Here is a 12,002-nt window from a genome sequence, read left to right as displayed (position 1 = left end):
TTGTCTGTGTTACTGAATACATACCCAAGCTGTCCTCTAGCGCAGGTTGGTCGGAAGCAATTCTGCATAAGTTCTTAGACAACCAAAGCCGAGATTCTGGCAAGATATACAAGGTCCAGAGTCCACAATGAGCCATAGTAGCGTAACGTAGATACTGAGACCCAATATCGAAAGGACATTACACAATGTAAAAAGGTTTTTTTACCGTCATCTAGAGTTGTAACATCGACTCCTTTGTTTATAAGCTCCCTGGCCATATCGAGGTCCCCCTTCTCCACAGCAGCCTTTAGCAGGCTAGTTTGCACCCCTGCAAGCTTGGCTTCCTTCTCTAGCTTGCTCAGATGACTATCAAGTAAAGTTTCAGGAGTACCTGTCTTAAGAAGATTCCACAACAAGAAGCGCTGTGTTATTATGTCCTTTGCAATATAATTCAACATCGCAGAGACCATTGTCTCATCATTTACCCCGTAATGCAAGGCCGTCCTGTTCTCAATGTCCCTCACCCGAAGCAGTTCACCAGGGTGTTTGGTTTCTCTGAGGAGCATTGTTACTATCTCTTTGTGGCCTTCTCGTGATGCCTCATGCAGTGCGGTTTCTCCTGAGAAGTCGCTCATTGCAATCCATTTCTCTCGATCCGTGCCTTGGGAGTACCGACACTTGTCTGAAAGCAAAATGGACACAATCTTCTCATGGCCTTGCCTCGACGCCACATGCAGTGGAGTCTCACCATTACTGTCCTTCAGATCCACTAGAGCACCTTCATGCCAGCACAGCCTTCTCACTAATGTTTCCTTTGCAAAGTCTCTTCTTTTCTTAGATGAACACCTAATCAAAATGTGCAAAGCTGTTTGCCCCAACAAGTCTCTCGTATTGACCCAGTCTATCCTGTCATTAACAGAGAATTCTTTATATTGACGACTGTTTAAAAGGTCAAAGCAGGCATCTTCATCTTCCTCCTGGTCTTCCACTTCTTCCTCCTCCACCTCCTCCTTCTCTTCCTCTTTGTCTTCCACTTCTTCCTCCTCTTCCTCCTCCTTCTCTCCCTCTTTGTCTTCCTCTTCTTCATCCTCCTTTTCATCTTCATCATCTGCCTTGCCCTCCTGCCCTGCCGCTAAGTGTAATGGCGTTTTGCCATCGTCACTCCTAGCATCAAGACGAGCCCCAGCTTTGAGTAGAGCTGTAATGTGACGACGCGAAGAGATGGCTGCTGCCACATGCAAGGGTGTGAGGCCGAATTCAAACTTTTTATTGATCAAGGTGGGTGTCGAGCCACTACTGGGGCCGGTTTTTTTATCAGATTTATCTTGCTTTAATTCTATGCAAGCATCTAACAATGAACGTACAATTTTAAAATGACCACCAATGTATGCATCTGTGAGCACAAACCTACCAACTCTATCACTCAACCCAATGGAGGTACCGTATTTCAAAAGCATTTCACAAGCTTCTGCATGTCCCTCCCTAGAAGCAAGATGAAGTGCTGTTTCCTGAGCCTCATTGGGGACATTGGCCCCAACAGTAACATTTTTGTCTGTTTCGCCATCCTTGAACTCAACTGAGGCACTGTATTGCAAAAGCTTAGATAAAATGTCCGTGTTGCGGGCCTTCTTAACTGCTAGATGAAGAGGGGTTTGGCCATCCTTATCCTTAGGGCTGATAAGGTTCACCTCCTTAGCTCCAGGATAAGTCAGAATTTTGTCTACAATTTCAACAGACTGTCTCTCAACAGCAAGATGCAGTACTGTAGTTTCGTTCCTCCCGGTCTTGGTTGCTAACCAGTTTGGAGCATCTACTTTTTGCCCTGAAGTTTCTTTGCTGGCGTCCAGAAGAATTTCTTTGCTGGCGTCCAGAAGAGCTTTGCACACATCCTCACTCTTCCAGTCTAACGCTTGACCCAATGCTGTATTTTGATCCCAATTGCTGCGCACAGAGAGCAAGTTGTATGCGCCATGCTTTGCAATCCGCAGCAGGAGGCATGCAGCTGTTTTGGACTCCTCATAGGAACCACGCAGGGCGTGAAGTGGAGTATCTCCATCTTTATCAACGATGCCCACGTCTACCTCTCCAGCGTAGCTGGTCAGCACCTTTTCAAGCAGCTTGTTACTCCCAAACCATGCGCACACGTGAAGTACGGTGCCAAGGCGGATAAACGGCATCCTCGTGGAAAGAAGATCTACGAGTCCATCCACCTCATCATCCACGTCATCATACTCAGCAGCATATGCCAGCGCTATCAGACGGTCCTCCTCTGTCAACTTCTCATCATCAGGCTCGGCTGTACTTCATCCACACACACACACACAAAGGAATCCTCAATTAGCTACATGAATCAGAAATTAGCTTCTCCTTCTTCAACTGATGAATTATCTGCGACATGCATACATTTCTCGTCATCGCTTAATCCTTCTGAAATTTCAAGACTCAAAATGCATGCGGAGACTTCTTCATTTGTTGTTTGTCCATACACTAAAATTGTAGAGTGGACCTGCTTGCTGATCGTGGTATACATTGAAATCACCTGGCAAAATGCAGGAGGTGCAGCCTACCGTCGCGATGAGAGAAAATGTGCTTCAAGTTATATGCTCCAATTATGGAAAAATGAGTTGAAGATAGATAATAATGTGCACGCACCTGCTTTTGGGGTTGCTAATTTGCTAACCAGCTTGTATCTCAGCCTGGTGCGATATTCTCTCTCCACGTTCTTGTCGTCGGATACAAATCCATTCTTCAGCCTCAGGCGTGCAGTCACGTCCTTCCATGAAGGCAACGAGCCGCTTGTACGGATGTGTCTCTCCGCCTGGGCAACAGTTGTGAGGCTGTAACCTTCCGGAATCTTGGTAGAGATAGGAAGTATCTGCAAACCCACTTTGTCAACCTGCAATGTGCTTGTGCTATGGCTTGCTATCTCCAGCTTAGCCTCGTCGTTTGATTGGACGGGAGCCTCCATGTGATAGTATAACACAAAGGCTGCACAACCAAGAGTGTTCTGTCAAGAACCAGTAATGATGAAATTTACCCCAAATATCGGTTTTTTCACGAATAGATAAAAGCTAAAGAACAAATCAGCAGTGATGATGAAACCTGCCTTATAGCAGGGTGCTCGAAGAGCATCGTTGGTATTTCGTGAAAGAGCTTGAAGACAATAAATTATTCCCAGGGATTGACAAAACCTAAAAACAAATTTTGAAGCACTAGCCAGTAGTAATGATGAAACCTCCGGCCTCAGAGCAAGGTGTGTAGAGTTACTTCAACTAAGGGCTTGCATACATAACACACCCAAGGAACAGTGTTCGGAAAGTGGTGCTTGAGGTGGCTGAATCCTTTCAACTTAAAAAAGGAATTTAGATCTCGAGGGGAAGAAGGGGAACGTTTATGGTTACAAGAAAAATCTTTCTAGAACATTGACAAGGAGTGACTCGTACCAATGTCATGTGCATCCTCGAGGATGCACTACTAAGAAAGCCTATGCATCACGTGCGTTCAAAAGGTATTAAAAAACCCTTTACTTGTAAATTTTTCATGAATAAAATTACTCCTTTTTTTAATGGAATTATAAGTTTTTTTCAAAATTGATTTAAGAAGCCTCTTCTTACCTTAAAATTTTGAATTAAAAAACCCTTTCATTTGAACTCACCTGGTATACTTACATGTTTTTAGGTGAACCCCCCGAGTATGCATCCCACACTTAGATACCATGTGGACATATTTGTATAGCAAGTGCAAGACCTGGAGTGGAAATTGGTCCCATGTGAGCCCCAATCCAACGAGTCAACTAGGGTTCCACTTTAAGCATCCAAGGTCAAGGATACAAGTCCCATACATGGACTTCGTTAGGTGTACATTGTCCTGCACATAAAGCACTGACAGTCCGTACAAATGAGTCTTCCTTTGGAATGATGTGAGGTGTCCTGAGTGTTTGGTTTGCAACTAGAAGCCAAGCATGTAGAAGGGGGGAAGCCCTTAGGGCTACCCTAGAATGATGTGAGGTGTCCTGAGTGTTTGGTTTGCAACTAGAAGCCAAGCATGTAGAAGGGGGGAAGCCCTTAGGGCTACCCTAGAATGATGTGAGGTGTCCTAAGTGTTTGGTTTGCAACTAGAAGCCAAGCATGTAGTTGCATGTAGAAGGGGGGAAGCCCTTAGGGCTACCCTAGAAAGGGGTGTTGTATCCCTTTAACATGGGAACGGAGTAGGCCTTTAACCACCCAAGGGGGCCAAGATGGCCCATGGCCTTTGCCCCAGTAGCCACCCACGAAGGCTAGGAATTGCTGTAGGCTAGGCCCAAAAGGACTAGGCAGCAAGTCGGCCATGCCTAGGCCAAGTTGGCTAGCCCCCAAGCCTTGGCTAGCCTGTTAGGGCCAGCAGCCAAGAAGGCTGCATAGCCTTGGCTAGCCTGTGAGGGCCAGCAGCCAAGAAGGCTGCATAGCCTGGGCTGTGGGTCATCACATGGTCTAGGCATAGCCTGGACACAGCAAAACGGGGCAGCCAATTCATGTCTAGCAAGAAAGTGTGAAAAGTGTTGCCCTAAAAGGGGACTTTTGCCAGTCATGGGAATATTTGCTGCAAGCGGACCCATACATGAGCCAGTCGACCAGCATCACTAGGACATATAAAAGCATAGGCATGATTTTCAGTTAGTCATCTGATCATTCACAAGGGGTTGTTGAATTCCAAGGGCTAGGATAGCCAAGGAGAGATCTCAGCCAAGGTGAAGGTGAAAGGTCAAGAACCAGATTTTGTTTTACAGATTTGCATCATTCTAATAAAGCAAATACACCATTCGTGGTGGTGAGGGCCCTACAAAGGGTATTCGAGATCCAATACTGTGTCCGACTCCATCTGTCACTCTCTCTATTTCTGCACATCTCTCTCTATCTTGTGAGCTATCTTCATCACAAAAGATTGCTGAATTCTTTCCATTGAAGTTACCGATTATATGCACCAAGCTTCCACATTATGTTACAACTAAGGGGGACATTTCGTAATTGGCAATTTGCTTCTCAAGACATTCGTTTAGCCTAAAGAGTATAGACATTAAGCATAAAGCTGTGCCAAACGTTAAGGGCAAATTGATGCGTACATAGCAATCAAGTAGCATGATCATGCTCCCTTGACTCATCTAGTCATGCCCCTAGAGTATAAAGTCCATAATGTGGATGAATGAGAAAGTGATAACACATAGCACTTCTAAAAGGTTGATATTGTACTTTAGTTTGACCACCAATCAAGAACTTAGAAAATACAGCCTACATTTTTAATCCATTGAGAACATTAGAAAGTACATGCCTTTCAATCAACAAGTACAAATGAAAATAATCTTACTTCTTAATTTAAAAAAACATAAAAATACCTGTTATGTGCATGCACATGAACATGCTTAATCCCAAGCTAATCCTTGATTTGCATTAGATAAATATCAAGATTTGTGCAATATACTCTATCTCACAGGCTTGAAGAAAGTTAAAGGTGGATAAGAACACTATCGACCAGGCTTAGGAGGGCATGTACTTCCAGTCGATAGCTTGAAAATTTATTAGGATACATGGAACTGGCCCCACCACCGCAGCAAGTCATCTAGTTTATTATTCTTCCAATGGCCTATAAAAGGCACCTTGTTGTTGCATCTCTCTCCCAAGTTGAGATTGGTCATAGCTAGGCTTTTTGTTATCCTTTTAGAAAGGCCAACGGCCACAACAAATGTACCTTTAGTACAATGTGAACATACTAAATACACAACCATCTCTCTCTCTCTCTCTATTCTTTGTCTATGTTGATTATTCTTATATTACATTAAGAGTTCCTAATGTAATACATATGGCTGAAAGAAGACTACCCAGAGCTTCTGCATGTCACATTGGTATCAAAGCATCAAGATCAGCTATGCCAAGTGCTATTGGTGTTCCAGAGGAAGTGCACAAGTCCAAGGAGAGAAACTCATCATGTGTCAAGACCCCCAAAAGTTGGTTGGTGACAAGCAACCCAAGGGGGGGGGGTTTCATGAGAGTTGATAGCTAGTTGCTTCTTGGGACTTCCCAAGAAGCTTTTATGGAGCACTCCAAGGGATGAAGTTCATGCAAGGGGTAGAGCCAAGGGTCCTGATCACTAATTTCAAGGAGAAGGATTCATGCTTGTGTTTAAGGATAGAGCAAGAAGGCAAGGGGACAAAGTGTAACAAATGCACATATCTCTACATTAGATTTGAAGTGGATTCAAAGATATAAGGCAAAGCTTTCAATGCGAAGGTTTCGAGAAAGGGAAGGATGACAAGTATGGGAGACCATCTATGGAGAGAGGGCATGATGACACTCATCCAGGTTCAAACATTGGAATCCCGTCATCAGGTTTAGCAAGAGGAATATCATGTGCATGCACATGGATATGCTTAATCCTAGGCTAATCCTTGGTTTGTAGCAAATAAACATTAAAATTTGAGCATTATACTGTTGAGAAAGACCAAAGGTGGGGACCAAAACTCTATTGACCAGGCTTAGGAGGGCATGTACTTCTAGTCGATAGCATGAAGATTTATTAGTGTGCATGGAACTGGCTAACAGCACGTCGGCCAATTGATTACCAATTGATTATTCTTCCAAAGGCCTATAAAAAGTACCTTGCTGCTGATTGTTAGGCATCTCTCTCCCAAGTTGAGATTGGTCATATCTACGGTTTTTGTTATCCTTTTGGGAAGGCCAAAGGCCACACAAGATATACCTTTTCGTATCATATGAATATATTGAATACACAACCATCTCTATGTCTCTTGTTATTCTCTGTCTATGTTGATTGTTCTTGCATCAAGAGTTCCTATGTAGTGTTTAAAGGCCTGAAAGAATACTACCTAGAGATTCCACATATCACAAAATTAATACAAAATAAACTATTTATCAAGACGGCATCAGGGCGGCATGACCAGTAGGTATTCCCTTCCCCCCCATTCCCAGGCATGAAACAGATCAACTTTTACCTCATCCATTTTTGCTGGGTGTAGGATGACATCCACTAAACCTATTCTCACAGAGCAAGAAGAACAAAAACATGATGTCACATGGATCCCACATTTTGATTCCATGTGGACTTGGTTGTACAGGACAAGTACATACCGAGGCCAAACACCAAGCATATTTGTCCTCCCTTGGTCAACAAGGAGTATTTTTGGTGTACCACCAAAGATCAAGACAATTCTATCGTGCATCATCTCATTCTTCTCCATCATCATTCGCAACCTTTGCTTCATCTCTAGCAGCCCCAGAGAGCAGCCCATACAAGGAGAGAAAAGTATTCCAGAAGGTCAGCTGGCAACCCTCAAATTAGGATATCTCTAAAAGCCTAAAGCATCCCGTAAAGAGATTAATACAAACCCTAAAGTGAGGTAACAATTCTATCCAGTTCGTTTGGCACATTCAGCTCCGTCTTGTTGTACTCATTCTTTATCTTTGGCGGATGGTTTATTTTGCTTACAAACTCATAAATCCTACATCATCACTTGGTGAGTGAGGTCTAGAACTTGTGAAGCATCCCACCTCATTTCTTGGGGGCTGGTTTGTTTACGCTCCAGTAGTGTCACTGAGACTCCCACCATGGATCTGCAAATGGAGAGCACCACCTTGGATACAGTACTTCCTCTTCAGGGGCACCTGCAACCATTCCACTGTAATGAGTACCAATGATTTCATGGCTTATATCGCTGCTATGTTGACCGAGATGAGGCTAACCTTCCAAATCTCCTCTCCCACATCTACCCCCGCACCGACGCCCATTCAACCTAACCTCAATCTCTCCAAACCCCTCCAAAACACCTTATTGTTTTGGAACGACTTTGACAAGAGTAGGAAAAGGCGATGGAGACTTTAGACCTCCACTATCGGGCGAAAGAGTCCAAGTAGCAACAAGAGCCAAGGCAAGCCAACATTCGGTTGGAATATGAGACGGAGCGTCTTAAAAGACAACTAGAGGAGTACCACGAACTTCAAGAGGAAGAATGCCGATGTAAGGAGCATGCTACGTTCCTCAGCAAACTTTCTCGGCACCCCATTGCCATGGGTGACATTCTTACCCGATAGCCAGAAAGCAAGCACGAAGGGAGCAAAGATAGGGAGTAGAAACATGAAGATTTTGTTTAAATGCTATGGGTACACTGGCGGTCAGACTGTTTTCATTTTGTTTGACAATGGTGGTGGCAGCACCAAAGACCTCATCACTAAGCAGGCCGCTCGGCTAGTCGTTTGGCCTCGTTTGGCCTTGACCTCCACTGACCAAAAAGGAGAAAGGTTTGGCTACTATCGTTTGGTAGTGTGCCAAGTTGCTCATTTAGCACAAGAGACAAAGAGAAGAATGTATTGAGTACTTTTGTATGTTACTATGTCATTACTTAGATTGGTATTGTGAGGAGAAGATCTTACTCTTTGGCAATAGTTAGTTGTCAGTGATGCACCAAGAATCTGATGTTTCCTAAGTGAGAAATGGAAGTTAGACGTGAATTTTGGATTTACAATGGACTTAGTCTATTGTGCTCATTGTGTTCTATCTGTGTATTGTTCAAAGTGTGGCTAGGCATATTAAATGCTTTTCATTGTAACTCTATTGAGCCTTCATTTTGAACTATTCTAATATAAGCATGCAAATGAGTAATGTAGTTTACACAAACGAGTTTTTCTTGCACAATTAATAGCAAATGGCAATCTTTACTCTTGTCGAGACACATTCTTGATAGTACTCTGGCTCGTTCTAAACTAATCTCCGAAGCATTCTCTGCTCATACAAACCGGTGTTGGGTATGTTTTTCCTACTTAAGGTGTCAGGCATAGTCATAGAGTTTAGCTCATGAGAGTTGGCTAGGTTGTTTGAAACCACCGAAGTGACGGGTCTTGATCAGACACACCTCCAATTTGGGTTCATCATCATAAAACTTCGAAGGACGAGGATCTACAAACAGTTTAAGCCAACTAACATGTAAACATTATGCAAAGTCCAACTAGGCGGCAGAAGGCTAAGCTTCATTATAACTTCATTGATTTCTTTAAAATGGGAAAAGAATTGAAGCTTCAAAATGACAACTTTGGGCATCACTTGTACACTTGCTTCATAATCCAAAGAGATCAAATTATCATGTATCTTTAGTGCTTATTTGCTTGCCTTGTGTGTAGGCATCCTATGCTTTTGCTAGATGATCTTTGTTTGCCTTCAACACACTACGGTAGAGTTAAGAAATGTGTGGGGCTTTGGGCACTTGGGACACACTATGTATCTTTTCTAATCTCCCATTGCACCTGAAGATGAGACATCAAGGGAACGTTTGGAATATTGGATACACATTTGACACATTTGATCCAAGTAGAAGGATGTGATACATTCCTCTCAATGATGAATGAATTTCGCGATCCCTGAAAGTATTGAGAGGAAGCCTCTTGTCGGCCTATCACTTGTATTTACAACTTCTTATGTTGGGACACTTCTCCCTTAATTTTTTTACTTCTTCATACAAGGTCTCCTACTTTCAGGAATCCTAACATGCCTTGTTAAACTAAATCGACACAATTTCCTTCTCCTTGAGACTATGTTGCGTCTTTGAATTTCCCTTGGTCCCTTTGTCATACACTTTCGTAAGTAGTGTATAACTTCATGAGCCTTCATCACGACTCTCGATGCTCTCAAATAATCATATAGCACTTACAATCCTATACATTCTCCATGATTGATTTGGGGGCATGTGGTATTGTCTAGGTATCCATCTGCTTAAGGAAATAGCACGACAAACCAATAACATGACCCAATATAGGTTGAGCATGCATGATTGTTTGCTCGACTAACTCCTGTCTCGATTCTCACCCTTGGCAAGCTTCCAATGCTTATGTTACTTAAAAGTTAGCACTCAAGATGAGTGTCATCAAATGGCGCTACCAGTTCCATGGTGAAAGCATGTTAAGGTGAACCACTTTTTCTTGTATGGGACATAGTTATAATATAAATTACTATAGTACATATATTTTCAATCAAAATCATGATCTCAACACAAAACTTCCTACCATGTTATATGTCATTGAATAGCTCTTGACAATCACATTTTAGATTTATAATCTCCGACAAATTTTTATTTTATTTGGAAAAAAATTACGACAGGCACATTTTTAGTGCTAGAGAAACTATAACCTTAACATGCTTTCACAGGTGGAGGTGGATACAGACCAAGTTCTAGGCAGGCAGGATCCATTGTGTCGTTACATGCACAAGACCCGGTAATTGTTTTGTTTCTGGTCTTCATGCACTACCAGGGCCTACAGCACTGGCAATATTTCAAGCGCTTATTTCGGCATCTTCAACGTACTAAAGCACCTGGCTACCACTTTTCACAATTAGGGTTTATTCCATACGTACTCGAAGATTGGTCGGGCTCAGACTGGTGTGTGAGTGAATGGTTTGAATCCTATGTCCGCTGGATTATCAAGCTCAGCTTTAACCAGGCTCTGAGCATGCAGATATAAATTATATATACGCGGCAAGTAAGTGATAATAGCAGTGATGAGAACTGGTCGTCTCACAAACAATAGCAGTGATGAGAACAGGTCGTCTCACAAACAGACATGAAAGGCTACAAGAGCACTAGCAATGAAACCAACCTTGTAGGTGACTGGAAAACCCGCGTCAAAGGGCGCAAACAACGACTTTCTATCTCGTCCAGGTATTACGCAAAGGTCTGAATTTGCAGTTCGACAGTGGCTGAGGCAGAGACGATGAGGAAGGCGAGGGTTTACTAGGGGGTATGCGTGTGTGAGAGAGAATAGTGACGATAAGTATGTTTCCTGGGTAGGGGAGGGCGTGTGTGTATTGTTTACTGAGGTTCTGGACACCATACTAGCAACAACCAAAGAGCATTGGAAATGTGTGGGTTGAGAAAGTGGAAGGTGAAACAGATTACCGATAAGACAAGAGGTGGCCAGTGCCTAGTGAGGTTGTGGACAACGCCACCCAAAGTGAACGATGGAATAGATTCCAGAGAAGAGGTGGCCAGTGGCTGGTGAAGTTCTAGATGAGTGAGGTTCTGGAGGCTGAGAAATAGGTGGCGTGTAGGATGCAAAGGTGGGAGCTGGCCGCCGTGTAAACAAAGCAGCATTTCACAGAGGTGACTTTTCACACTTGAGCTGTTGCGCACTTCATGATTCATGTCACATGGAGGCGTCAAAAATCAAGCCTGCTGCCCTGCTCCCTGCGTATCCTTTTCCAGGCCTCTTTCTTTCTTTTTCTTTTTTTTAAGCTCGAACTATATTAAACAGGAAAAGGTCAAACAAAAATACATCGCTTGCTTCATACTCTTATCCAAACAGCCCATAGAACATTTGATTTGTTGACCTAGAAGAATTCCTAGACATGCTTAATATGGCCACCAAATTTCGTTTTCCATTAATTAATTATTGGAGACAATGGAGGACCGTTATGGAGCCTTCAAGTTCTAGACTTTTCAAGCCTTTGAGCGGATGGTTAAAAGGGTTGTGCGTTGCATTTTGAGGCTGGGGAAGAGCCCCCCAATGCAGATAGCATGACGATGTGACAATGGGGCAGACAAAGAGGGACACAATGAGAGAGAGTCCACGATCTTTTTTTAAAGAGTGATGGCATGCAATTATTAATGAACGATAGAGAGAAAGAGCGATTGTCTGTAATATGCATGCATCGAGCTTATATGTTTTTTAAAAAATAGAATATATATATTTTAATTGCGATGGCGTGCAACTGCTAACAATGGAGAGGATACGCTTTTGTAAAAAAAAAAAAAGAAAAACCATGGTAGCTTGCAGTATGTCTACGATTGAGTACCAGATGTTTTGTTAACACCTAAACCTTCATACATTAATTAATTAATGTCGAGTGAATAGGAGTACCTTGACGTGGACTCTTGGGATTTCTATCCGGCCTCACATGGTGCTCTCGAGGTATGCTTGGGTGTCCCGAATTCTTTGCATCTATATGGGAGTACCTTGACGTGGACTCTTGGGATTTCTATCCGGCCTCAC

At 43.0% G+C, this 12,002-nt stretch overlaps 1 protein-coding gene across 3 annotated transcripts in view; it reads right to left on the bottom strand.

Moving 5' to 3' along the window:
• LOC147609766 (uncharacterized) overlaps positions 1-10,990 on the bottom strand; it is an 80,604-nt gene extending 69,614 nt beyond the window's left edge. The window contains exons 1-4 of one of the 3 annotated variants that reach the window (XM_086787015.1): positions 10,611-10,990; positions 2,632-2,967; positions 206-2,275; positions 25-96 (exon numbers count right to left, since the gene is read on the bottom strand). In XM_086787015.1, coding sequence (XP_086643141.1) covers positions 25-96; positions 206-2,275; positions 2,632-2,947 — 2,458 coding nt within the window. In that variant the 5' untranslated portion in view covers positions 2,948-2,967; positions 10,611-10,990. The other 2 variants (XM_086787016.1, XM_086787017.1) reach the window with 2 other exon arrangements.
• Between the last annotated feature and the right edge of the window lie 1,012 nt (positions 10,991-12,002).

Source organism: Cibotium barometz, chromosome 50 (assembly GCF_041138505.1).
Source record: "Cibotium barometz isolate CiBa-2024 chromosome 50, ASM4113850v1, whole genome shotgun sequence".
Lineage (NCBI taxonomy): Eukaryota > Viridiplantae > Streptophyta > Polypodiopsida > Cyatheales > Cibotiaceae > Cibotium > Cibotium barometz.
This window is presented reverse-complemented; position numbering and strand designations above follow the sequence as displayed.